The sequence below is a fragment of the Gopherus flavomarginatus genome, chromosome 6, assembly GCF_025201925.1.
Source record: "Gopherus flavomarginatus isolate rGopFla2 chromosome 6, rGopFla2.mat.asm, whole genome shotgun sequence".
NCBI classification, from domain to species: domain Eukaryota; kingdom Metazoa; phylum Chordata; order Testudines; family Testudinidae; genus Gopherus; species Gopherus flavomarginatus.
Window position 1 is genome coordinate 127,567,993 of NC_066622.1, and position 27,796 is coordinate 127,595,788.

Here is a 27,796-nt window from a genome sequence, read left to right on the forward strand (position 1 = left end):
TTTAGTAGAACTGTACATGTCCCCAAATCATTTGTAAATTCTCACAAGCAATTCAAAACCCAGGGCATTGGCTAATGCAGGGGGGAAAAAGATAAAACTAGAAAGAAAAAGACTATAGGAGTGTGACATACTTGTCTGTGGGCATCTCTGAGATAGGTATCATAACCTGTGCCCTCTACATGGTATGATGATTTGGCTTCTTCAGGTACTAGACAGAGGAAGCTAAAAAGGAACAAAAATACATTAATAAATAAATCTAGTCCTACAATGACAGGACAATATTTCTTCATTCTCAGTACACTAGTGATAGATACAATAATGATCCATCTCTTCAAGTTGACAGAAGGGGTTACCCATAACATTGTGTGAGGAAGAAGGGCTATGAAACGTACTGAAGCATGTCTATCAATTTAACTACTGTCTGTGCTAATGAACTGGGTGCATAAGCGTTTGCATATCCAGCACTGAATGTGAAGAAGCGAAAAGAGGGCTAGTGACTTCTGAAAGCAGAGAGGTAAAAGTGAAGGGAAGAATCATAACCAATTCCAAGCATTTGCTAAAGATCAGACTACATCCGTCTCAAAGCAGAGTTAGATGGAAAGTCTATTGGCAAATGAATCAAATAAAGGAAGGGATTTCATATGAAAAAGTTATTACTAATATTTTTAGTTAATAAATCATTAGTTTGTTAGTTTGCTGTGATGAAAGAAAAGTTAAGAATTTACATGGTTATCTGTAATAATGTGTTCCTGTTGCTGACATTTATTGTTATTCAAAAACTACTACTTTGGCGGTCACAGAATTATCATGAATGTAGCACAAATAGGAAACGGTGGCTCTCACTACCCAGTTTCTGGACAGTCAGAGAAAATGTGGCTTACAAAACTTGTATCCAATGTTCAGCTTTCCCTACATGCATGGAACTACCACTGCCACCAATGGGAGTTCTGTATACCGGAGTCTGAAATCTGCCATGTGGATCTTATTATGTATGGAAAAAAAGGTCATTCTTCCATCAAAGCACTGCAAATACCTGGAAAATTTCCATTCTACTGATGGAAATATAAATGGGCAGTTTAGCAGATTGTTTTTTGTCTGTGCTCCAAACCATGTCCACCATAAACTGGATGCAACAGTATATGGGGGAAAAAAGCAAGAATTCAATTCCATATCCACTGGCCTCAGTCTGTTTCTTGCCTCTCACACGACTGATTATTTTTGGGTATGTAGGTAGGTCAGCACCAAAATACCAGTGCTGCGTCACTAACATGTATTAACTGACCAAATACCATCTAACTCCAATTTTCATGTTAATGACTGAAAAAATTACAACAGCTAAATAGCTTAGATCAGAGAGTCTGTCCTCTTGGACACATTGCAGTCCAGTGTGCACAGCCAAATGTTACAGGGAACAGAGGTGTGACATGATCCCCAGTGAGCAATGGATTAACTATAGTTCAGCTTCTCCCTCCCCTTCCCTCAGGGAAGGACTACGGTCAAACCTGGTCAGAGAGGCTGCTTGAGAGATGATTTAGTTGGTGTTGGTCTTGCTTTGAGCAGGGGATTGGACTAGATGACCTCTCGAGGTCTCTTCCAATCCTAATATTCTATGATGCCGAACAGAATGAATATCAATGAGAAGGGATAGCTTTACATTCAGATTCATAGATTCCAAGGCCAGAAGGGACCATTATGATAATCTAGATTGGCCTCCTAAATAACACAGGCCATAGAACTTCCCCAAAGTAATTTCTGTTGAACTACTGCGTATCTTTTTAAAAATGCAATTTTCATTTAAAAATTGGCAGTCACAGAGAATCCACCACTAACCTTGGTAAATTATTGCAATGGTTAATAATCCTTATTGTAATACAGTTACATCTTATTTCCAGTCTGAATATGTTTAGCTTCAACTTCCAGTCATCGGATCATGTTATTCTTTTGTTTACTAGACTGAAGAGCCAATTATTAAATGTTTGTTTCCCATATAGGTACTTAAGATTAATCAAGTCACCCCTTAACCTTTTCTTTGTTAAGCGACTTAGAGATCCTTGAATCTATCACTATAAGGCATGTTTTCTAATCCTTTAATCATTCTGGCAGCTCTTCTCTGAACCCTCTCCAGAGACCAAAGACATAGGATGGACCTCAGGCTGGAAAGATTTTCTGTTCTCTTTTGGTTTATGTTGAACTATTTTATTTTCTTTCTATAAACACTAGCAGTTATGGAATAGCCTATTGAATGAAACCGTTTATTTCTGGTGCATCATTCCTCCAAGTTACACAGACCATCAGCACTATGCTAACAACATCCCTGATATAAAATTACACACAAAACAGCTTTTTTAAAATTATTTTTTCAACTCACCTATTTACAATTTTATGAACTTCAGTCTTCCCATCGTTTTTTGGATGTTCTGGGCTGATGGGAGGAGAAACGCTTAGCCACTCTTGATTCGACAATGTGTTATCCGGAGAAAGATCAGCAAATAACGGATCTTCTTCCAGGTCTCTGTAAGTTCACATTAGAAAGAGACACAAGATAATTCACAGAATGTTATGGAAGGCACGAAGCCTTCTGAATCAAAGGCACATTCTCTATTTTTTTCTCTGACCAGCCAGCACACATTCTAGACTATCACAGTTTACATACCACTTCACTGAATTATTATTATGCAATATCAACATTGATGACTAATTTAAAAAAAAAGAGAGAGAGAGAGGCATAGTCTAGTGCTCTGAGTTGGAGCCAGGAACTTCTGGTTCTGGCTCTGACATTGAATACCTCGGCATATCAAATCACTTGGGCCCAGATTCTCAAAAGGTATTTAATTCTAATTTCCATTGATTTCAATGAAAGTTAGGAGCCTAAATACCTTTGAGGATCTGGGTCTTAATCTCTTTGACCCAATTCCCTGCCCCCTCATTCACCTGTAAAAAGAGGATAATGCTTATATACCAAGCACAAAAGGGTGTTTGTAAGGATTACATATGCAACACTATGAAGCTTAAAGATACTGTGGCCCTGATTCAGCAAGATACTTAAGCATATGACTAACCTTAAGTATGCTAGCAACCCCACTGAAGTCACTGGAATTGTTTATGTGCTTAAAGTTAAGCCTATGCAAATAGCTAAATGTAAGAAAGACAGTTTTGCTAATTTACAATCATCTATCACTATTCTAATCACATACATAAGCTACTCATGGAGTAAACTGTGCAACAACTAATCTACATTGACTATGGTTAAATCTTTACAATGCTGTTAACACAAATGATGAAAACTAAACGTTATCTGGGTTCAATTTTATTTCAAGTAGATAAAGAAAGAAAAACTGGTCTTAAAGCTTTTTTTTTTAATTTATTTTTAAATAAAAAGTGAAAGGTGTACTCAGTCATCGTGAAGTCTCTCACCTATACAATAGAAACACTTACACTGCTCCGGCTATCTGTCCATTCTCCACCACATCTTTATCTTCCTGACAGGGTGGTTTATATTCTGTGTAGTTTCTTTCTTCTAAATTTCTTAGAACCAAGTTGTAAAGAATGTGCTCATTAGGTTTTTGTAAAAGATGCTCAAACATTCTTAAAGTCATTATGCTGATCTGCAACATAAAAAAACAATAAAGGATTAAAATAAATGTAAGCATTGTTTCCTTAAACCACTGTTCTTAGCTTACTAAGAGTAGCTGTGTTAATGCATGATGGGAGATTGTTTTTATTAGTCTTTCATATTACAGCCAAACCCAAATATCCCAACCAAGACTGGAACATCATCATACTGGGTGATCTATTAATGTAGATGAAGAGACTACACAAAAGAATCAGAAAGAATATACACACATTTATCCATGACAACCTTTATCTTTTATAAAGCATCAGATAGACACAGCCCTGTAAAAGAGGAGAACCGTGCCAAACTAACAGTAACCCTGCCCAAAGAACTTAACAATCTAAGGCTTTAATTCTACAACCAGACCAACATGGGCAGGCCCCTGCACCTGTGTAGACCCAAACATAGGATCAAGGCCTAAAAACACTAGTGGATACAATACAGAACTGACAGACGGTATCATGGAGATTTTATGGTTGGAATTATAGGCTGAAAATTTCAAACCAGCATGCCTGAAGTTAGACACCTAAATAAAAGTGGCCTGATTTTCAGCAATACTGTGCATCTGTACCTCCCACTGACTTCAGTAGGATCTGAGTGGTGTTCAGTATATCTGATATTCAGTTCATTCATTTAGATGCCTAAATACAAATTTAAGCACCTAACTTTTGGTGCCCTGGTTTGTAAGCATCGGCTGCTGCATTTAAGTAGGCAGGTGAAATAGACATATAAAGGCACAGATTCTTAGCTCAAGCAGGTTTGGGAGGACTTTCTGAGGCAAAGGGCAGAGGCTTGGTCTATTTAAATTGAGAGGCTGCTCTAAGCGTAAGGGGTGGCAAAAAACAGAAAGCACAAAGCCAGGACTTTAACAAACACAAGCATTTGTGATGTGTGGCACTATTCTGAAAAGGCTGACTCATCAAGCCGTTTCAAGAGGGAGCCTCGCTGCAGTCAAGTGATTTCAAAATGGCTCTGCATGGAACAGCTTAAGGATCAGGGCATAAAAGGAACGATGGCACGTTCTTAGTCAGCACATCTGCACTGTGTATAGTCTCTGTCCTATCTGCTGACTTTAGTGACAAGAATACCTTTTTACTCCTTTTTATCTGACCGCATTCCAGAACCAGCACAACTAAGGGAGAGAGGGGATGATGCATCATCAGTAGAACTACAAACTCAACGCCACATGCAGGGCAGAATCTATCCTCAGTAACACGTATACAAGCAACCCCAAATGGACATACACAGGTACAAATGATGGCAGAATATGGCACAGAGAATCTGATGTGCCAGTCAGAGACAACACCGAGTTTCACCTCTCAAGGGAAGTTCTGTAGGGCTGGCAGTTAGAACCTTCTCACCTGCCATCTTTTTTCCTGTAAAACTCAGCTATAAGTGACTGACACATAATAAACATGGGACCTCACAATGCCATTTTTGCAGTCACTTTTCACAGCAGAACAGCATTTTAGACACACTGACATGATGATTTCTCACCTCATCAGAAATATGATCACAGTGTTCGATTAACCTGTGTCGCAATGGATGTCTGTTGATGTCTGTCAGGGTTTCTGGCTCTCTGTGTCCTCCAAGTATAAAGTCAACCATTTCTTGCAGCAACACATCTGAAGTGACTTGACGGACAATACGATGCAACAGTGCAGTTGATGTCAGGATCCCAATTTCTGAACTGAACAAGAAGTTTAATGTTAGAAAGCTACTGGATTCCAACTGAAAATATCAACTTGACTTGTTTCTATCCCACTGTTACACATGCAAAGAGACCACTCACGTTTGCATCAGCTGAGGTTCCATGACACCAACAAAAAATCGTTCCCGTACAGATCTTGCCATAGCAACAGCAGTAGTCTAAAATACAGGCCACAAAATGTTATCCTTACAAACTCAAGAGATGTGGAACAATATATTTGCCAAACTGGTTTTGGATTACTCATATTTATGCCAGCAAACATTTCAAACCTTTTGTGCTTCTTTAATGAGTTGATCACAGTAGTCAAACCAGGAGAGAAATGAAATCAAGGCTCTTTTCCCTGGAAAAGCAGATGCATCTTCTTTGTGGCTATATGAATCCAAACTGGAGGACACAAGAGAAAATACATATATTTAGTTTAGATACCTTTAAAGAACACTGGGCCCAATGCTACTCCCACTGAATTCAATGGCAACATTCTGCATCTGCTTTAATGGGAGCAGGAGTGCATTAAGATCAGTTTTTCTTTATCTAGTTGAAATAAAATTTAGTGCTATCATTATTAGTCTATTGATTTCAATGGCATGCTAAAGTATACTTGGTATGGCCAGCAGAAGAATTCTACACGGATGGACCTAGAATGTTTTAACAGGTTTTTAAAACAGAAGGGTCACCTAATCTCACCTCCCACGTAACAGAGGCCATAGAAATTGACCAAGTCATTCCTGAGGTAGAGGGATTATTCTTACCTACTACCATAAGTGAACACTACCAAGTCCACTCCATAGTTTGGGGCTGAACTAAAGCATATCTTTTTGAAAAACAGTCAATCTCAATCTGAAGTCTCCAAGTGATGACGGATTCACCACATCTCTCGGTATGCTGTTCTAACAGTGGACTACCTTATTAAAAATTGCATCTTATTTTCAATTACTTCTATTTCCAGCCATTGGATCTTATATCACCTTTGGCTGCTAAAGAACTTTTTCAAATCAGATATATCATCCCTGTGTAGAAACTTAAAGACCATGATCAAATACTGGGACGAAGACAGAGTACGGCGGGGCAGGGTGCAGGGAAGTGAATTCCAAAGTAAAAAGTATTTTTAGAGTCTGACAGACAAGTAGTTAGGACAACAGGCTTACTATCTTTTGCCTACAACATTTTGCCCCATGTTGATGAGTTATACAATAATTGCATTTGCCCTCTTGACTGTTACTATCAAAATGTTACAACAGTCCTTCACCAAACAGATACTTCCTGCTTCTCTTGGATCCGTGTGCTCACTGTACGCACCAAAAAGTTTGTATACTAATTTCCTATGTCCTTGACATTTAAACAGGAAAATAATCCAAGGCCTGATTCTGCAGTTATACCACAGACAGATTTCTAATCTAATTCAATGAGAGATCTGCTCTCAGATGACTGACCGTGCACGGACTAGCAGCTGAATCTGCCCATAACTCAATAATCAGTGCAATGTATGTCTCAAGTCTTAAGAGTACTACTATATTGTATCTGGATTCTGTTAATGAAACTGCTTGCATGGTGCCTTATCTGTACTAGAGGTCTTAGCTAATGGCAGAAATTTAGTTTCAGTTTGTGGTACAAAGTCATCTAAAATATTAAAAACAGAAACAATATTCTTACCCCCAGTTAACTGCCTCGACCGATTCAATATCTAATGGATCCACGGACAGAGGCAGGGCGTTGTAGAGTGTGGTGAGCCTGTCCGTCAGCAATTCACATAAGCAAGTGCTCTGAGTCAAGCACTTGGCTGCTGCTGGCTCTGGCAAACTTACTAAGAGCATGAGGCCTTCACATGCCTTTACAGCTACTCGACCATCCTGTCAAATAGACATGGAAGAGTTAAATAAATCAGGAATGATGTTCATTTGAAATCAAGCAACAGAAACCAAAGGATCTTCAAACGGAATAAAAAATGGACTGAATGGATTTCTTGATGTTCCGTGTTAAGAAATTAGAACAGTTATTTCTACTAAATTTGTTTTAGAATCTTTCTTTTGAAGAGGGTTATTGACATGGTAAGCATAACACACAAGTTTATATAACCAGCGCTAAGGCGTATACACTGGCTTGGGCCTAATCTAATGTAAAACATCACTTTACAACTATGGGGTATGTCAAGTTTTCTGTTCTCGACACCATTACAGTAAACATGGCCTTACTTATCCAGTTCCCCTTGAAGTTAATTCTAAATGATCCCTTTGAATTCAGTGGGACTTGAATCAGACCCATAGTGGTTGTTTTTGACAAGAAATTAAGTTCACAGATGGAATCAGATCTATTGAAGCTTTTTTACAAAAAGTGTGTTTGGTTTATTACTTTGGTTTAATTGATGCTATTTAAACTAGCCCTTTCTTTCATTCTACATATTCCTTTGTGATATAATTAACCCACTCAACTTGCTTTGGAAGCATACAACATCCTTAAACTATTTGATCTCAATGAATATCAGATTGCAGTCAATTCACTTTGTAGAATTCTTTTGTTGTTTTCACCTGGAAATTTGCCAAAGAAATGGTCTACCAAAAAAGCTATCTGATTTCTTAAGAATTAAACGATTATATATATATATATATTATATATATATATATATATATATACACACACACGCGCGCGCGCGCCTATTGTAAAAGATTCCCTTCCAGCAACATCCAAAACACTTTACTCATTTTACCACATTGAGTAGAATTGAAAATGACTCACTGGGCTTTTTGTGAGATTGAGCAAAGAATTCACTAAATTATAGTCTTGGTTTAGACGAATAGCTGAGGCCTCAGGTGATGAAGTGACATTAAGATCATCCAGACTCGTGGACAGATCATCTTCCTTCTCTATGTGCTCCACTCCAGCAGCATTAGATATTTCTTCAGGTTGAATGGACTGTCCTGTGTCTGTCATCAATGAATCTTGGCCTTTTAGCATGTCTTCTGTAATTACACTTGCTGATCCTTTGGAAGCCAATACTTTTAACTTGTTCTGAAAAGCATTACATTAGGACAGGAGATTATACTGAACAAAATGCTGTTTGACCTAAAGCGGAAATTTACTAACATAAAGGTTTATGTAACACACACCAAGTACAGTAGAACCTAAGAGTTACGAACACCTCAGGAACGAAGGCGGACTTTGGTAAGCTCAGAGAGCTGATAGGTAAGGTCCCATGGGAATTAAGACTAAGGGGAAAAACAACTGAGGTTTTCAAAGGGACACTATTAAGGGCCCAAAAGCAAGTTATTCCGATGGTTAGGAAAGATAGAAAATGTGGCAAAAGACCACCTTGGCTTACCCTTGAGATCTTGCGTGACCTACAAAATAAAAAGGCGACATATAAAAAATGGAAACTAGGTCAGATCACGAAGGATGAATACAGGCAAATAACACAGGAATGCAGAGACAAGATTAGAAAAGCAAAGGCACAAAATGAACTCAAACTAGCTATGGGAATAAAGGGAAACAAGAAGACTTTTTATCAATACATTAGAAGCAAGAGGAAGACTAAGGACAGGGTAGGCCCACTGCTCAATGAGGAGGGGGAAACAGTAACGGGAGACTTGGAAATGGCAGAGATGCTTAATGACTTCTTTGTTTCAGTCTTCACTGAGAAGTCTCAAGGAATGTCTAGTATAGTGAATGCTTATGGGAAGAGGGTAGGTTTAGAAGAGAAAATAAGAAAAGAGCAAGTAAAAAATCACTTAGAGAAGTTAGATGCCTGCAAGTCACCAGGGCCTGATGAAATGCATCCTAGAATACTCAAGGAGTTAATAGAAGAGGTATCTGAGCCTCTAGCTATTATCTTTGGGAAATCATGGGAGACGGGGGAGATTCCAGAAGACTGGAAGGGGGCAAATATAGTGCCCATCTATAAAAAGGGAAATAAAAACAACCCAGGAAACTACAGACCAGTTAGTTTAACTTCTGTGCCAGGGAAGATAATGGAGCACGTAATCAAAGAAATCATCTGCAAACACTTGGAAGGTGGTAAGGTGATAAGGAATAGCCAGCATGGATTTGTAAAGAACAAATCGTGTCAAACTAATCTGATAGCGTTCTTTGATAGGATAACGAGCCTTGTGGATAAGGGAGAAGCGGTGGATGTGATATACCATGACTTTAGTAAGGCATTTGATACAGTCTCGCATGATATTCTTATAGATAAACTAGGAAAGTACAATTTAGATGGGGCTACTATAAGGTGGGTGCATAACTGGCTGGATAACCGTACTCAGAGAGTAGTTGTTAATGGCTCCCAATCCTGCTGGAAAGGTATAACAAATGGGGTTCCGCAGGGGTCTGTTTTGGGACCAGTTCTGTTCAATATCTTCATCAACAACTTAGATGTTGGCATAGAAAGTACGCTTATTAAGTTTGCGGACGATACCAAACTGGGAGGGACTGCAACTGCTTTGGAAGACAGGGTCAAAATTCAAAATGATCTGGACAAATTGGAGAAATGGTCTGAGGTAAACAGGATGAAGTTCAATAAAGATAAATGCAAAGTGCTCCACCTAGGAAGGAACAATCAGTTTCACACATACAGAATGGGAAGAGACTGTGTAGGAAGGAGTATGGCAGAAAGAGATCTAGGGGTCATAGTGGACCACAAGCTTAATATGAGTCAACAGTGTGATACTGTTGCAAAAAAAGCAAACATGATTCTGGGATGCATTAACAGGTGTGTTGTAAACAAGACACGAGAAGTCATTCTTCCGCTTTACTCTGGGCTGGTTAGGCCTCAACTGGAGTATTGTGTCCAGTTCTGGGCACCGCATTTCAAGAAAGATGTGGAGAAATTGGAGAGGGTCCAGAGAAGAGCAACAAGAATGATTAAAGGTCTTGAGAACATGACCTATGAAGGAAGGCTGAAGGAATTGGGTTTGTTTAGTTTGGAAAAGAGAAGACTGAGAGGGGACATGATAGCAGTTTTCAGGTATCTAAAAGGGTGTCATCAGGAGGAGGGAGAAAACTTGTTCACCTTAGCCTCTAATGATAGAACAAGAAGCAATGGGCTTAAACTGCAGCAAGGGAGATTTAGGTTGGACATTAGGAAAAAGTTCCTAACTGTCAGGGTAGTTAAACACTGGAATAGATTGCCTAGGGAAGTTGTGGAATCTCCATCTCTGGAGATATTTAAGAGTAGGTTAGATAAATGTCTCTTAGAGATGGTCTAGACAGTATTTGGTCCTGCCATGAGGGCAGGGGACTGGACTTGATGACCTCTCGAGGTCCCTTCCAGTCCTAGAGTCTATGAGTCTATAATTCTGAAACGTTCATAACTCTGAACAAAACTTTACGATTGTTCTTTCAAAAGTTTACAGCTTTGAAACTTTATTATTCAGAAGAAAATGCTGCTTTGAACCATCTTAATCTAAATGAAACAAGCACAGGAACAGTTTCCTTACCTTGTCAAATCTTTTTTTTTTTTTAATCCTTTCCTTTTATTGTTTTAGTCCTTTATATTTAACATAGTGCTGTACTGTATTTGGGTTTTTTTCTTTTTGTGTCTACTGCTGCCTGATTGCATACTTCCAGTTCCAAACGAGTTGTGTGGTTGAACAGTCAGTTTGTAGCTCTGAGGTTCGTAACTCTGAGGTTCTACTGTGGCTCTTTACAAGGCTGGATGTATTAGTTGTGTACTATATTATAGGTTCAGAAGCATCTTAATATTTAAATTTAACACATTTTGTACTTTATCAAAATTTTCTCAAACTCTATACTAATCCTTTTTAAGGCTGCTTCTGTGCTAGTCTGTCCAAGACAAATGAAAAGAGATGGCCTTGTTCTTTATATCAAACAACTGAAATTGATACTATTTGATTTGTCCAATCTCCAATATGAATTTCATATTTACTTTATGAAGGCACCTTTTGACACTAGCACATGGCTTTTCAGGTCAAGACCTCAGTCCATTTTATCTCTGTGACTATGGAAACACCATTTCTGAATCCAATCATAAAATGAAATTGATTCTTCACTTCTAGAGATTTTGCCTTCAGAGTGAAAAAAAGCCTCTCTAAGACTTGTGAGCTACTCTCAAGTGATATATTTTTTCTGTTAGATTTTTTTTAAAACTCTAGTACATTTCATAGAGGGGAAGGAGTGGGGACCAAGTTATCACTGGACACCTAGTACTCATGCAAAACTTTATTGAGAGCTGCAATACGTAGAATCATCATAGAATCACAGAATATCAGGGTTGGAAGGGACCTCAGGAGACTATCTTGTCCAACCCCCTGCTCAGAGCAGGAACAATTCCCAATTAAATTATCCCAGCCAGGGCTTTGTCAAGCCTGACTTTAAAAACCTCAAAGGAAGAAGATTCCACCACCTCCCTAGGTAACCCATTCCAGTGCTTCACCACCCTCCTAGTGAAAAAGCTTTTCCTAATATCCAACCTAAACTTCCCTCACTGCAACTTGAGACCATTACTCCTTGTTCTATCATCTGGTACCACTGAGAACAGTCTAGATTCATCCTCTTTGGAACCCCCTTTCAGGTAGTCGAAAGCAGCTATCAAATCCCCCCTCATTCTTCTCTTCCGCAGACTAAATAATTCCAGTTCCCTCAGCCTCTCCTCAGAAGTCATGTGCTCCAGCCCCCTAATCATTTTCGTTGCTCTCTGCTGGACTCTTTCCAATTTTTCCACATCCATCTTCTAGTGTGGGGCCCAAAACTGGACACGGGGGAGGGATAGCTCAGTGGTTTGAGCACTGGCCTGCTAAACCCAGGGTTGTGAGTTCAATCCTTGAGGGGGCCACTTAGGGATCTGGGGCAAAAATTGGTCCTGCTAGTGAAGGCAGGGGGCTGGACTCAATGACCTTTCAAGGTTCCTTCCAGTTCTAGGAGATTGGTATATCTCCTATTATTATAGATGATGTCTCACCAATGTTGAATAGAGGGGAATGATCGCGTCCCTCAATCTGCTGGCAATGCTCCTACTTATACAGCCCAAAATGCCATTAGCCTTCTTGGCAACAAGGGCACACAGTTGACTCATATCCAGCTTCTTGTCCACTGTAACCCCTAGGTCCTTTTCTGCACTCGGTCCCTAGTCTGTAGCAGTGCATGGGATTCTTCCGTCCTAAGTGCAGGACTCTGCACTTGTCCTTGTTGAACCTTATCAGATTTCTTTTGGCTCAATGCTCTAATTTGTCTAGGTCCCTCTGTATGCTGTCCCTACCCTCCAGCGTATCTACCACTCCTCCTACATCTCCTTTGTTACACTGAAAGACTGTGACCGAGACTACTTTCTATAAATCTGTTTTGTGCAAATAAAAGATATATTTACATTAGTGTTCTACATGATCAAGTGAGAGATTGGTTGTAGAGTAAGGATTCTCTGTTTTTCTGGCACAGACATAGATAAGTAAATGCTGTATTAGACTCCTACACTAGGCTTCATCTTAAGACCAATTTTTCAAGTGGTCACAATAAGAAGACTATAAATCCTATGGCATCTATGAAATAACTGTGGCCTTATCAAATACTGCACAAACATTAAACATTTAAAAGAGTCACCAGTTGGGTTATCAGCTTTTAGTACATACAAACCAGGAGAGAATAAATACACGACAGTCAGACAGCAAACTACAAAAATTCTCTGAACACTTGCCCAGCTGATGTGCATTCTTTGTGGAGACACTGTTCTGCATTGCTACTGTGCAATGATATACTGAAGTCCTAGGGAAGGTAACCCAGGGATCACAATTTATAGTCTACTCCATGGTACAACAGTAGTATGATTTTTGGGTACGTCTGAAAGATTATGGTTTCAAATAACACAAAATTGTCTTTTCTACAAGTAGGTCTTTTTTTCTACACTGTGAAAGGCCTAAGGATGCAAAGCAATCAGTATGTTAATGTACATTATCCTTAAAACTAAAATTACTGAACCTCCTAGAGTCTATTTTTTGTTGTCTATAAATGGGAATGTATCGAGAGCAATAACCCTTGTATGAGAAGGCTTGAATTCCACAAGTGAACCCTTAGAATGATGTGCTATGTTCAAACTCAGTTATTTCTGATAGGTGCAGGTAATGTCAGCCTTTGTACATCAGAACACATGCATTCAGAGTTTCTGTGGATATTTAAGTTTGCATGTGTCTAGTCATGCAATTCTGCAGTCTAGCTGCTCACCTGCCTCCTGCAAGAGTGCAGGACAGGATCCTGAATCACCTAATAAAAAAGGTTACATAAAATACATATTCGACGCTTTCTAGCAAAGCTTTTCTCTGAGTGACCACCTGATCAAAAAACCCAACAGAGAGTAGGCAGTATAAAAATACATTGGTGTATTTTCATGGCACAGATAAACACTGGGGGTCAATTCTGCTGAGAGTAGTGCAACTTCACCTTATCATTAAGTCACTCCACAGGTTGTTAGGTTGCAGTAACCAAAGGGATAGGGAATACTGAAAATATAATGTAATTTTATAAACTGATGGTACAGCCTCACTTTGAATATTGTATTCAATTTTGGTCACCCCACCACCACCCAAACGGATACAGCAGAGATAGAAAAGGTCCAGAGAAGGAAAGTGGAAATGATCAACAGCATGGAAAACCTTCCATATCAGGAGAGATTACAAAGGTATGGACTATTCAGAAAGGAAATGAGTAAGAAGGGACATGACAGAGGTTTATAATATAATGAATGAGGCAGAAAAGGTAAATCAGCTACTTCTATGTATCCTCTCAGTACAGAAACAAGAGAACACTCAATAAATTAAGTGGTAACTAATTTAAAGCTGATGAAAAACTTTTTTACACCACACATATTTAGCATATGGAACTCACTGCCACAAGATCTAAGTAGGATTCAAAAATGGTTTACAGAATGTTACTTCAACTGTCATTCACCTAGCAAATTTATTTTCCCAAGAGATGCAGCTATGCAATTAGCCCCTGATCCTAATGTTTGTCAAGCAACACAGCTGAAAACGTCTGTAATAGAATGACTAATACGTTAGTGAACAACTGAAAAAAAGCAGATACACCTCTACCCTGATATAACGCAACCCGATATAACACGAATTCGGATATAATTCAGTAAAGCAGTGCTTCGGGGGACGGGGGGGCGGGTGCTGCGCACTCCGGCGGATCAAAGCAAGTTCGATATAACGCGGTTTTACCTACAATGCCGTAAGATTTTTTGGCTCCCGAGGACAGCATTATATCAGGGTAGAAGTATAATTTAAACAGAGAATCAAATAGGTGCCTGCCTGTTTTTTTTTCAAAGTTAGAAGTAGATGAGATACAGTACAGTTCCATAAAGAAATTTCCAGCAGGATGCTATATTTAGCTATACCTACAGGTACAGTTTTGGAGTGATGCACCAGAGTTTCAGCTACAAATCATGTTTATTAATGGAATTTGCAAGTTAAGTATCAGAGGGCATACTGGGAATTTACCCTCTTAGGTCTTCCAAGGTCTGAGAGGGATACCAAGTTACAAATTAGAGCCTCTGAAAGACCAGGGGAATGGACTGGCAGAATCAAAACTCTGCATTCCAATTAAACGAATCTAAAATGTCATGTGTGAAAATAACTCTCTGCTAGAAGTTGTGAAAAGGACAGCCATGGACTACTATGCTTAGAAGCACTGGAGCTTCCAATAATCTCTTAAGGCTTAGTCTGAGCTCTTAGACAAAATTCAGTGATCCTAGAACTCCCTTTGAAATTCAGTAGTATCCTGAAGTTTCCAAATCTTCCTGCTGTTGAACTTTCTAATTATGATGTCAGTCAACACTGCAGCTATTCAGGCTAGCACTCCAGACTACATGCATCACTACCAACTAAGGGCCCAATCCTCCAAGGCCCTCAGCACTTTGAAAGGTGTATTAAAAGCCTCATGTGATAGTAACTTATTCTCCAATAGCCTGAGGCAAAGAACAAGGCAAGAAGTCCAATTTCACTCCTGAATGCAGGGCTCCCATGTTACATTCACGACTTTGTTACTTCCCCACTGACTGACTAAGATGCTGGCTTTCTAATTTGGAGAGTGCCCTCTAAAGGTTGCATTAGGCATGGTTTCAAGCAGAAAAATATGTGAGCTCTGAATGAAGCTGTGACACCAAAGAATGAGACTGTTCCTCTAACAGAAAATAAAAATAAAAGAAAATCCCTTGAATACTTGAAAGAAAATGACACTCAGAGTACGTCTATATATACCCGGTGGATCGGTGGGTAGTGTTTGATGTGTCAGGGATTGATTTATCGCGTCTCATCTGGACGCAATAAATTGTTCCGCTAAATGACGCCCATACTCCACCTCGGCAGGAGGATAAGCGCAGTCGACAGGGGCGCCACGACAGTCGACTCGCCGCTGTGAGGATGGCCAGGTAAGTCAAACTAAGATACTTCGACTTCAGCTACGCAAATAGCATAGCTGAAGTTGCATATCTTAGTTCAAACCCCCTACTCCTAGTGTAGACCAGCCCTCAGTTAACTGAAAGCAGCCAGTGCAGCACCAATCTGCTTCCACCATTTCTCAGGAAGCTTCTGATTATGATAGAACAGTTTTGAAATATACTTGTAAACATACCTCAAGAAAGAAGTTGACCAGATATGGATCCTGTTTCAGCTTTGCACATACTATGCAGAGAAATTGAATTTCTTCATTTTCTGTTGGTGCTGTTAGAACTTCACCACAAAGTCTGATTAATTTCTGTGGGTGGGAGAAAAAAAAAGAAAAGTGGACAATTAAAAGTGGAAGAACCCCAATAGCCTACTGGTAGGCACTCTAGGCTGAATTCTGTTTTCAAAGCGGTTCTCTGATGACATAAGGTACATTGACTTCAACAGTTACTCCAGATTTACACCGGTGTAAACGAGATATTATTATTTACTAGTTGCCCTGCAGTAACACTCAGAGGTCCCAATCAGTAATTTGTTATTGCACTGGGGGATCAAAAACAAAAGAAAAAACCCCAAACAGAAACCCCACACAAGAGAGAAACCATTACATTTGACATCCAAAAAGCCTGTCATACATAAATGTTTGTTTGAAACTTGAACTGTACCTGCACTGGTTTATATACATTTATATGTGGGAGAAGAGGTTGTCGTATTCTTCCTAGAAGTTTGGTATAGAAAGCCAAAACTTGCTGTTTCATTCCTGGAGGACACTAGACCATAACAGAAATATAACAAAGATTAAATAAACAACATACAAACTCATCATCCAAAACAACTGAGATTAAATTGAAATAAGATTAACATCCTTTTGAACAGCTTTATCAAAAAAGAACAGATCAATTTAAATAGTTGATCCAAAACAGCTGAAAATATTAGGTCTTGCTAACTGTACATTTTTTTTAATTAAAAAAACACACCCTTTAAATTAATTAATTGAATGTGTGCTTTTAAACTGTATTTATTTTCACAAAACTTGATACTTTTAACATCTCAGAGCATAAGCCTAGCTAACTCAGTTATAACAGATCACAGAGAGTGGGTTGTAGGAAAGTTTATGCCACTACAGAAGCCCAACTTCATAATCAACAACTTAGGTACAGTTCTACCGCAAGTAAAACCATCACATAACACCCCACTAAGGGTTTGTCTATATTAGAGGATTTTTTAAAAATTTGAGTTAACTGACCGCCAGTTAACTTGAACTACCTAGCACTCTTGTACATGCTAATCTGGACACTCCATAAATGTTTGTTCCACAACAAGAGAGCTTGTAATCAGCCTAAAGTAAATCACTAATATTTGAGGTGTACTCAGAGTAGCATGTCCAAACATGTTAACTTTAGTTAGTTAACGGACAATTAATTAGCTTGAGTTAAAAAAGTCTAGTGCAGACATACCATGATGGTAGAATAATGTAACAAGCCTAAGGGTATGTCTACACAGCAGCTGGGAGGTGCGATTTGCAGCTTGGGTTTAGACATATATGCACTAGCTTTGCTCAAGCTAGCACCTAAATACAGCAGTGTGGCCCCAGAGCTTAGATTAGCTGCCCCAGTATGTACACAGGAGGTCAAGTGGGATTGTATTCAGATGGCTGTTCTGAGCTGCCGTGGCCACACTGCTATTTGTAGGTGCTAGCTCAAGCAGGGCTAGCATGTGTATGTCTATCCAAGCTGAGATTTACTCCTCCCAGCTGCTATGTAGACATACCTGTAGTCAGAACAACGTGAGAGTATTCCCTAACTGGAGTTAACTGCAACACTCTGCACACATTGAATCACATATTTATTTCAGGTGTACTGAATCACAGAATTGTAGGGGCTGGAAGGGATCTCAAAAGGTCAACTAGTCCACACATGGTAAAGTATGAATTGTTATCCACAAATGGTAAAGTATAAATGACATACTGTCCAAGAATCACTTGTGCAGACATATTACTGTAAATGTAATGACTTCTCTTGACTCTCAGAGTACTTTGCTAGTTTTGCATTTCACACAGCTCAACCGCATGTTTTCCTCACAGAATTTGTGGTTGTAGCAAACCAACTATATTTCTAATGAAATACCCCAGCCATATTATGTATTATGGCACCTCATTAACCAGGCTGCAAGGCAGCTGCCACAATGATAGGACTATTGGGAGAAAGATGGTCCCAGAAGGAAGAGATTGCTGCCCCTCAGGCTCAGAGAAACTGAAAACTATCTATACACATAAGAACCAACCAGACAAGACAAGAAACATCAAGTGAATGCGTGAAAGGTGCAAGAATGGCAACCTTGGAGAATGAAGTGCTCTATTTATCTTCAAAGTGAAAGTTCTCTTACACTGCCCAACTGATGGACTTTCACCATGGCATGACAGTACTACCATGAGGGATGAAAGAGTAATTGAGTCTCCATGGTCCAGCAAATCCTTGGCCTTTCAGTACGTAAGGCTGTCAAGAAGGGCACCAACAGTGATGGTGGCAGTTTTTGAGGACATTTCCTGTTACTGGGAAATGGACTGAGATCCCAAAACACACTTCAGACAGGCCACAGAATAGACATGAAAACTTAACACCAATTGGTCACTACTGAGCCGGGCTAGATTTGTACCAGTGACATAGATGTGAAAGGCTCTAGGTGACTAGTGCAATTAATGTTTGTACAGTTTCGTCTTTTGCATAAAGTACTAATTATGTGCTAACTATCCCCATCTAACTGCTAGTCCTGCGCCATTCAGTTCTCTACAGTTAAAAAAATATATATATTGGTCCCATGCAATTCAGAACTTTAGGAAGTTGAAAAGGCTTTTTAATATATAGGGCTAAGCTGTGAAGTGCAGTATAGCATGACTCAGAATGGGGCACAGAACACAGGTGGCTTTACACACCTTTTGGTCCCCCACACCCTCCCAGTTGTGGAGGCTGTCAGCCATAAAACTATCCTGGCACAAATCAGAGTAGACTCAGGGCTGGTTTATCTCATGCTACATCCCCAAAGGGGCTGTTTCACCAGCCATGACTGCTAGAGTGCCTTGAGCTCTGGTCCCACGCCCTGTGCCAGGGAGGAGACCACAGAAATGGGAATACAGTTTGGGAAATTCTGAGTGGTGCCTTAAAACAGCTTTAAATCCCCTTTGCACCACTGGAGCAGAGCAAAGCGGACTTGAGATGCCGTATGGCAGTGCTTCTCAAAGCTGCTCCGCCGCTTGTTCAGGGAAAGCCCCTGGCGGGCCGGGCCGGTTTGTTTACCTGCCGCGTCCGCAAGTTCAGAGGATTGTGGCTCCCATTGACCGCTCCAGGACAATGGGGGAGGCGGGAAGCAGTGGCCAACACAGCCCACACCACTTCCCGCAGCCCCCATTGGCCTGGAGTGGCGAATCCCGGCCAGTGGGAGCCACGATTGGCCGAACCTGTGGATGCGGCAGGTAAACAAACCGGCCCAGCCCGGCCCGCCAGGGGCTTTCCCTGAACAAGCGGTGGACCGGCTTTGAGAACCACTGCCGTATGGAATCTCATCCACTCTGCTTTAAGTTATCAAAAGAGCACCGTGCCTGAGAGACTGTTTTATGGAGGGTAATTTGAATTTCTTTTGCAGCTCAGAGAACTAAATCAGGGACAGCATGCTTCTGTAATCTGCACAACTGTTTTCAGAAAAACAAACAACAAAACTTAATAAAACATCTGTCACCCAAGGATCTCAAAATGCTGTACAAAGGAGAGCAAGTATTATTATCCCCATATACAGGTGGGAAAACTCAGGCAGAGAGCCAAAGTGACTTCTTGCTCAAGGTCACATAGTCAACAGCACAGCCCAGGTTTCCCCAACACCCAGATCCTGTGCTCTAACCAATGGACCATATTATTTCACTTTGGCCGACTTGAATGACCACTCACTTGCTCATGTTACTTTGGAATTCCAGCAACATTCCTGGACAGTGTGAAACAAATGATCATCAGCAAGATGTCATAGAACTTATGGGTCCTGTCCTGCCAGGTGCTGACCATCCTCAATCCCATTAGAATTATGTCAGTTGAAGGTCTTAAGTACCTCAAAGGATGAGGCTCTTGCCCACCGCCTGAGATGTACTTACATCAGCCTTCCCTAGTGTGTACAATGTCTCCAAGATCTTATGATGAAGCAAATATTCCATACAAGGCCCTGTCTCTCCTGATTCCCTCTCATGTTCTTCTTGAACTAGAATATCCAACATCTGCTCCAGGTGAGAAGGAATGTTGGTATCAGTCACAGGAGCTTTGTCATCTAAACAAAAAATATTCAGTTAAAATGATAAAAATAAAAACCGTAATTTTCATTTTCCTTCAAGTTCAATTATTTGGTTTGGTTTAAAAACATGGCCATTATGTTTATAATTCAAAATAACAGAGTATTAACTGGACTTTTCACATCTACATAAATATGCTGGCCCAAATTTTCAGAAGGGAAACAGAAATTTTGGATGCCTAACCTGAGACACCTTAAAGGGGCCTGATTTTTCCAGAGGATTGAGCAAATGCCTATGAAAATCAGGTCTCTTTAAGGTATCTCAAAATAGATACAAACAATTACTGATCACTTTTGAAAATGTGGACTACCAGACACATTATGGAGAAGTTTAACCTTTATGTGAAAAATAAAACTGTGGAAAACTAGATTTCTGACACCGTACTTAGTCAGATGGCCCAAAAACAATCCAAGACTGGAATCTGTGGACAGCATCCAGAATTTATTTCAGTTCCACTCGATCAACTCCTTCAAGAGTGAGAGAGAAAGAGAAGCCTATTTTTTTTTTTAAATCTCACAATCTATCCAAACTTCCGGCTCACTTCAGTTTTTTTGAAAAAGATTCTTAAGTATGACTATTACATCGCCTCTGTTAAGACTGTGTATTGTTTTATTCAAATTTCAGAGTACAATTCAGCTTGTAGATCTCTATAAAGGAAAAGAGACAGATTTTGATCTCAGTTACACTGAAGGCCATGGAGTTACTTTGAATTTGCACCAGTGTAACTGAGAACAGGCATTAACCCAAGGTGTCGTATGGCACTGGTGTGTTTCTAGGAATTTAAAAACAAATTTTTATTTTGCCATATTTTAATTGGACAACTAACCCAGTGTGGAATTAGTCATTACTTCTTATGCAATAACCTAAAAATAATTGTCATTTGAATGCAAAAGGAAACAAGGACACAGAGGAGAATAGCCACCTCTGAGCAATTTCAGTTCTCTCTCTGTTACCAGTTAGCTTAGACTGACTTGTTGAAGTGAGGCTTCTAAGACCTAATCCTGCTCCCACTGAAGTCAAAGGTAAAATTTCCATTGATTTAAAAGGTAGCATATCTTAATGCATAGTTTTCAAGATCTTTTTGCAGATTTTCATTTAGAGGAAGGTGGTGGTTAGGGAGAGGTATTAGCAAGAACGGAAGGTTGGGTTTTTTGCAAACAAATATTTAGTACAGAAGCCAAAGCTGAATTTATTTTTATTTTGCACCACACATGCTTATATATCAGCTTCCACGTAGCATCTCATCAGTTTCATGCTAGGAAGCACTACAAAGCATGTCTAAGGCTGGCAATCTCAAGTTTCAGCTCTTAAGAGTACATATTGATTTGAACAAGAAATCAGAAGTCCTGAGGATGTGAACACATCATTCAGTAGCCACTCTAATAGGCATGCAGAGATAAAAGTACGTAGGGCATGGTGATATTTGTCTTTAAAGACAACAGACTAGAACAAGTGATTAGGAGGACAATTATTTATGTATTCGTTGAAATAGTGGAAATGTGATTTACATTAAGCAAATACAGCCATAATTCAACTGAACAGCCAGCGTTTAAATTAAATGAAGAAGAGCAGAAGGCAGATGCTACAGTTTTAATTAACTTTGGTTTGATTCTGTCACACATGGATGAAATCTCTAAGAACTTTCCCAGCTGCAGTCTCAAAATAACTTAAGGAGAGAGACAATCTGAGAAAAAAACAAAAAAGATAAAATACAGAAAGATGCCCAGTACTGAGCATTGTATGAAACCCTGACTGGCTTCAGAAATGATTGTTCTAGTCTAAATGACTGCAAAGTTATTTTCTGAAGACTTGTGGTAAAACCTTGGAAAGAAAAGGAAAATAGGCAATGCAACGGAAATGAGAAGGGTTACCAGAAGGATTACATTTCTGCAGACATCTGTTTAGAGTGAACTGAACAGGTGAAGCCAGAAATTAGGTCTGAACTTAAAAGTTACAATTCTCAACATGGTGCACAGGGAAAGAGGTATTTCATACGCTGTTGTTCACCCTCTATCAAGGTGCTTTGTCAAGGGTAAATCAAAGATAAAGGATATTTTATAACAAATGCTTTTTGTTACTTTGGAAAAAGAAAGAGGAACTTGTTTAACAGCACTGAGGTAGTTCCAGTTTGCCTCTTTCCATAGTGAAGATGCAAAAAAACAAAAACAAAAACAAAAAAAGGTTCTCTTACCTGAGGTCTCTATGTAATAATGAGTAATTGCTTTCCAGTGGTAAACAAAATCTTCTTGTAACGGAAGGGATGGTGCAAGCTATGGAAACAAAATGAAACAAATAACCTAAGTGCTTAGAAACAATCAAAATATATTTCCCGTAGGACTGAGGGAGACTCTATCCTTATTCCCTAAGCATGGACCACATCTTAATGGTGAGATTGTCTCATGGACACCTGTACACCCACTTGTGATTATACAACGTACTTCAGCAACTAAAGGAATTGCTCACATAGGAAAGGAATATTCTAAGTATTTTGTCCTTTAGGAAGAAAGTTAATCACATTCCTTTGCTTTTGCTCTTCATGTCACCTCCTCTTCCCACTTGCTCCCTCTGCTCCCCTGCCTACACTGCTTCCCTTGTTTCTCCTCAGGACGTTCCTCTCTTATTGGCTGCTAAGAGCTCCTGTCCCTGAAAGAGGTCCCCCTTTCATTTAGAGGTTGACTCTTCCTTCTGGTTTCCAGCTGTTTTTATAGCCTTCCTGGCTCTTCTTTGCAATTAAGAGACTGGGCAATTCAAAGAGCAGCTGGAGACAAGGTAAGACAGTATCATGGCCACCCAGCTCTCCATGGCTTACCAATAATTGCTCCATGGCACACAGCTGGTGGGCCCAAACATAAGACATGGCATTCACAGCCATTCACAACCAGAATAGAACCTCTTATAACAAAAATCTCAAGACCTTCAACCTATCAACCTTAGGCTCTATTTCATTATATTATATTTCATTATATAGAATTTTTTTAGGAAGGAACCCTAGAACAACTCACCCACACACTGCTAAAATGAAATGTAGCTACTCCGGAGGAAAGGATGCAGCAGCCAGGTAGATAATCACTGGGTAGAATGCTGCCCCATAATGGGAGGGAAGGTCATCCTTACTGGAAAGAACCAATTCCATGGAGCTCATTATATTCCCTTTAGAAGACTCAAGGGCTGTCACCCCAATGGGATTTGGAATCTGTGATTCTTCACGTCTAGATATTTCAAATTTGAGGCTTCTAACCATAAATCATTTCTTCCAATTTCCCCTTTTAAGGGCTATTTCCATGAAGTGCTGAGTCGCCTCAAATCCCAATAAGCCAAAGGAAATGGAGGGCTCTCAGACCTTTGCATACCCTTGAAAATTTTATACAGCCAACATTTTTCTCTAGTTAATGAAGTTTACATTTATCTTGGCTAAAAAAGCAAAATCCAATATATGAACAGCACAACATGCGCCAAAGGAAAGAGTTCTTAATATTACTGACCGTTTGTACACAGGACTTCTAAATGAAAGACATTCAAAAGTAACTGTGCACCGTGGCTAAATATGCCCATATCAGCGTTAGGAAACTCACTCCCAAATGTCAACTAAGCAATCAAATTTACACACTGTTTATCCATTCCCTGCTATCTGACTGCTCTTCTTTTCCCCCAAGGCTATCTGGGGCACTGACATTGCATTTTACCTCATAACATTTTAGTGCACCAAATGTCGTGAGGTAAAAAAAAGGCATCTAAAAGTCTCATATTGAGCAGAATATTTATTTTACTCTACATCTTGTTTGGTTACTGAAAAACAGAGAAGGAACTAAAAATACAGGACAGATCTTTACATATCAGGTTTTGTTTTCCTTGCTGGTCGGAGATGGGTGGTTGAAGCCATTATTACCATCAGTTTGTACTGGTTTCTAGAATAAAATATAGTCAGAACTAAATTTTGCTTCATAAATGGCTGCAGAGAGCACTTCTTAGGGATAAAGGGCTTTTCAGCACATATTATTTTCAAAAGTAACGCTAAAATAGATTATATTAAAAATTCACCCTTGACTGATATGATTTTCCTCTCCACTTCTATTCTAGCCTCATCTGTTTCTAGGTGAATTCAGTGTTTCTGAAAGCCTGTGCCAGACTAAGGATTTCAATTTCCAACACTGACAATTTATCCACAAAGAGAGCAGCAGCAACCACAAGCTTCCCAGACATTGTCTCTCCCCCAACAAATTGCCTCAACACAGCCCTCAAAGGACTGCTCTTAGAGGCGAAAAGGTAAATCAGGGCCAGATCCTGCTGTTCTTAGTCAATTAAAATTCTTATTGGCCTCATTGAGTTTTGCTGATTGAGGACTGCAGGATTTGTCCCTCAGACTACGTGCTCCTGAAATCTCTACCTTGTGGCTCAAGGTGCTCAGAACTTTGTTTTCAGACACTTTCCTGTCTCCTCTTATTTAAGATGTTTTCTTTGCTTTCACAAATGGTTTAATCTTATAAAATATAAGAGACTGAAAGGAAGAAAAATAACAGGCTGAGCAGGAAAGGAGGGCATTTGAGGGAGTGAAACGCCTCTACTAACAAATCACTTCTTCAGAGGGAGACAGCAAACTGAAGGAAAATATTTCTTTTTAAAGTTTTAGATTTTTCTTTTCTTAGGCTAGAAAGGATTTAGTGCAGGTAAAAGCCATTGACAGCCCTAGACTAAGGGCTTGTCTACATAATTTTTTTTTATCCCTAGTATAACCTAGGGCCTGGTATACACATACATTTTGTATTGGTATAGAGTAACTCCTCACTTAACATTGTAGTTATGTTTCTGAAAAATGCAACTTTAAGTGAAACGATGTTAAATGAATCCAATTTTCCCATAAGATTTAATGTAAATGCGGGGGGTTAGGTTCCAAGGAAATTTTTTGGGGGCAGACAAAGGCATTATACATTGTGCAGTACAGTACTGTGGTTAGGGACTGCCCCTGGCTTACCCCTCACAGGCACAGCCCGCTGCAGGCAAGGACACTAGGAAGCACCTTTGCAGCAGCTGAGGCAGCTTCCCCTTCCTGTCCCCGCTCCACTCCAGGCCCACCTCTCCCCACCTCCCCACTTTACCTCCTCTTTGGAGCATGCCACATCCCTTCCCTGCAAAGTCCTAAGCGCTGCTAAACAGCTTTAGCTTATAGCTGTTACCATTAGAAATACTTTCTTATTTTATTCATAAATTATAAGACTGGAAGGGACTATTATGATCATATAGATTCCAGCCTAACCTAAATAATACAGGTCATAGGACTTCTCTGCATGTTTCCCGTGAGAACTAGAGTGTACTGTTAAAAAAAATCCAACCCTGATTTAAAAATTACCGGCAATAGAGACTCCACCACAGTCCTTGGTAAATTATTAGGAAATTATAATGGGAGGGTTTGGTCTAATCTGCTCTCAAAAACACACGAATTATTACATTATTTCTAATCACGTAGACGACACCTCATTCTGAGTACTTATACAGATGAAGGTAAGGATTCGGGGCAGTATAAGCAAGTTGAAGTGATTCTTTAAAAGAAAAGCCTAGTCGTTCGTTAAAGTCAGTTTAGACTAGAAGGAACCTGTCATGACAATAACAGAAAGGAAACTGGAGTTAAAACAAATTAGGTACCTTTGTAATAAGGTACAACTGAGGGCTTGTCTACACTGGCAATTAACAGTGTGCAACTTTCTCGCTCAGGGGTGTGAACCTCCCCCCCCTCGGACACAGCAAGTTGCAGTTCTGTAAAGCGCCAGTGTAAACAGTACCCCAGTGCTGGGAACCACGCTCCCAGAGCTGGGAGCTATGCCCCTCGTGGATGTGGGTTTTTTAGAGTGCTGGGAGAGCTCTCTCCCAGTGCTGCGCCATGACCACACAAGGGACATTAAAGCGCTGCTGCGGCAGCGCTGTAGTGCTGTCAGTGTAGACTAGCTCTGAGAGATAAGCATTTAGAGAGATTAAGTAAGAATTTACAGACCCTAGCAGCAGCTAACACCTATTGTTACTGCCAATTAGCTATATAATGATACAGAATTATCCTGCTTTGAAGTGAAATTGACAGCTGTTCCAAATGCTCAAAGTTTATGATTTTCTCGCTAAATGTAAATATCTCTAAAAAGTCCCAAAGGTTAGTATTGAAAAGACTTAAACCTGACCTACATGAGGAAATTAGTGTCACTCAGGGGTGTGAAGAATCAACCTAACCCTCAGTGTAGACAGCACTGGAGAATTCTCCCATCGACCTAGCTACTACCTCTCAAGGACCTTGTTTACTGACAGAGGGGTGCTGACAGAGAACCCCTCACGTTGGCACAAATAGTGTCTTCACTGAAGCACTACAGTGGCGCAGCTACAGAAGTACAACTGCAGCATTTTAAGTGTAGATAACCTCTTAGCAATTCACAGAATCAATCTTGACACAACCCGGACCAAACAAACAATGGAGCACATACTTGTTCAAATACAGACCAAGAATCCCACCGAGATTCAATTTCTTTCTATGAAAAGAGAAGTGCAGAGTATGGGGGGAAAAAGAGAGCTAAAAAACAACTCGAAACCCCATTTGCTGTGCATTGTCATTCACTTCTTGGCAGCCCTGAAGATTCAACACGCTTTGGATTAACCAGACACAAATACACTGGTAGGGAGCACATCTGTCTAACAGCAGAGTAAAAACATCTGTTTGTAACAAACCTGTGACAGATACTCTGGAACATACCAATCAACCCTATCAAATACCTGTAGTATCACTAAGAATTTGGACCTAAAATAACACAGAACAACAGGAAAACACACACACAAAATCAAATTCAAGGATGCCTCTGTCTTGATAGCACTACTGTACTTGGCTATTATAGTTATCATGATCATGCTATCAGGGTAATACATCACACAATGGTGGATCCTCATCCGGACTACTGTCTTCATCTTTGCAGGGATTGAGAAGGGCAGCAAAGATAGCTGAGATAGGGGTAGGATTTACAGGCGATAAGAGACTGCAAACAACTAGGACTTTTAAAAGATTGTATTATAAAGAACTTCAGCAGATACAGAAGAGATGTGTTTAGAAAGCATCCACAAACTAGGATTATTTAGGCAGCAAAGGAGAAAAACTAGAGGATATTTTGATTGAGATATTCAAAATTAAGAAAGCAAAATGAAACATGACTGGCCCCTTACTTTTTCCCCATCACAATGTTGGAACAAGAGGATAATTAATGAATTAAAGGGCAGTACAGTTGGAAAAAATGATTACACACTGTACTGTTAACCTTTGGAATTCCTTGCCATAGGTCGCAGTCAGTCACTGTGGTTGGATTATTATTTCATAAGTGAAAGCTAAGATAATAAGGGTAATCAACTGTTACCTTGCAAGTTGGAAACTCAGACTACAGGAATATGTGTTTCTAAAGTTAATTGTTCCTCTACTTAGAGGGCAGGACAGGAGCATTATGAAAGTGAATAAAACTGCATGCCTGAAGAGATCAGAAAAGCATCATCCCTCTCCACTGCACTGCAGAATGTACCTATGAACTTTACTAGTAAAGTAGAGAACATTTGCCTCTGCAGCATCAGGCATGGATCACTTCCAGAGGCAGGATATGGCACTAGTACTCCAACATGTTCTGAAAATCATGTTTCTATACACGTTACAAATAGAAGGCGATTCTAAACTGCTCTGGAGTCAGCTAACCTTTCTTCCCACCTGCTTGATCTGAAATAGTCCAGGGTTTATTGACTTCCAGGACACACTGCACTAA

At 39.8% G+C, this 27,796-nt stretch overlaps 1 protein-coding gene across 1 annotated transcript in view; it reads right to left on the minus strand.

Annotated features, from left to right (window-relative positions):
* The window catches only part of FHIP2A (FHF complex subunit HOOK interacting protein 2A), a 48,145-nt gene that overhangs the window by 17,625 nt on the left and 2,724 nt on the right, over positions 1–27,796 (minus strand). The window contains exons 2-13 of the mRNA XM_050958978.1: positions 22,222–22,300; positions 19,839–20,008; positions 16,369–16,473; positions 15,891–16,013; positions 8,055–8,327; positions 6,975–7,171; positions 5,594–5,708; positions 5,406–5,482; positions 5,111–5,303; positions 3,436–3,605; positions 2,369–2,512; positions 132–222 (exon numbers count right to left, since the gene is read on the minus strand). Coding sequence (XP_050814935.1) covers positions 132–222; positions 2,369–2,512; positions 3,436–3,605; positions 5,111–5,303; positions 5,406–5,482; positions 5,594–5,708; positions 6,975–7,171; positions 8,055–8,327; positions 15,891–16,013; positions 16,369–16,473; positions 19,839–20,008; positions 22,222–22,300 — 1,737 coding nt within the window. The remainder of the gene's footprint in view (positions 1–131; positions 223–2,368; positions 2,513–3,435; positions 3,606–5,110; positions 5,304–5,405; positions 5,483–5,593; positions 5,709–6,974; positions 7,172–8,054; positions 8,328–15,890; positions 16,014–16,368; positions 16,474–19,838; positions 20,009–22,221; positions 22,301–27,796) is intronic.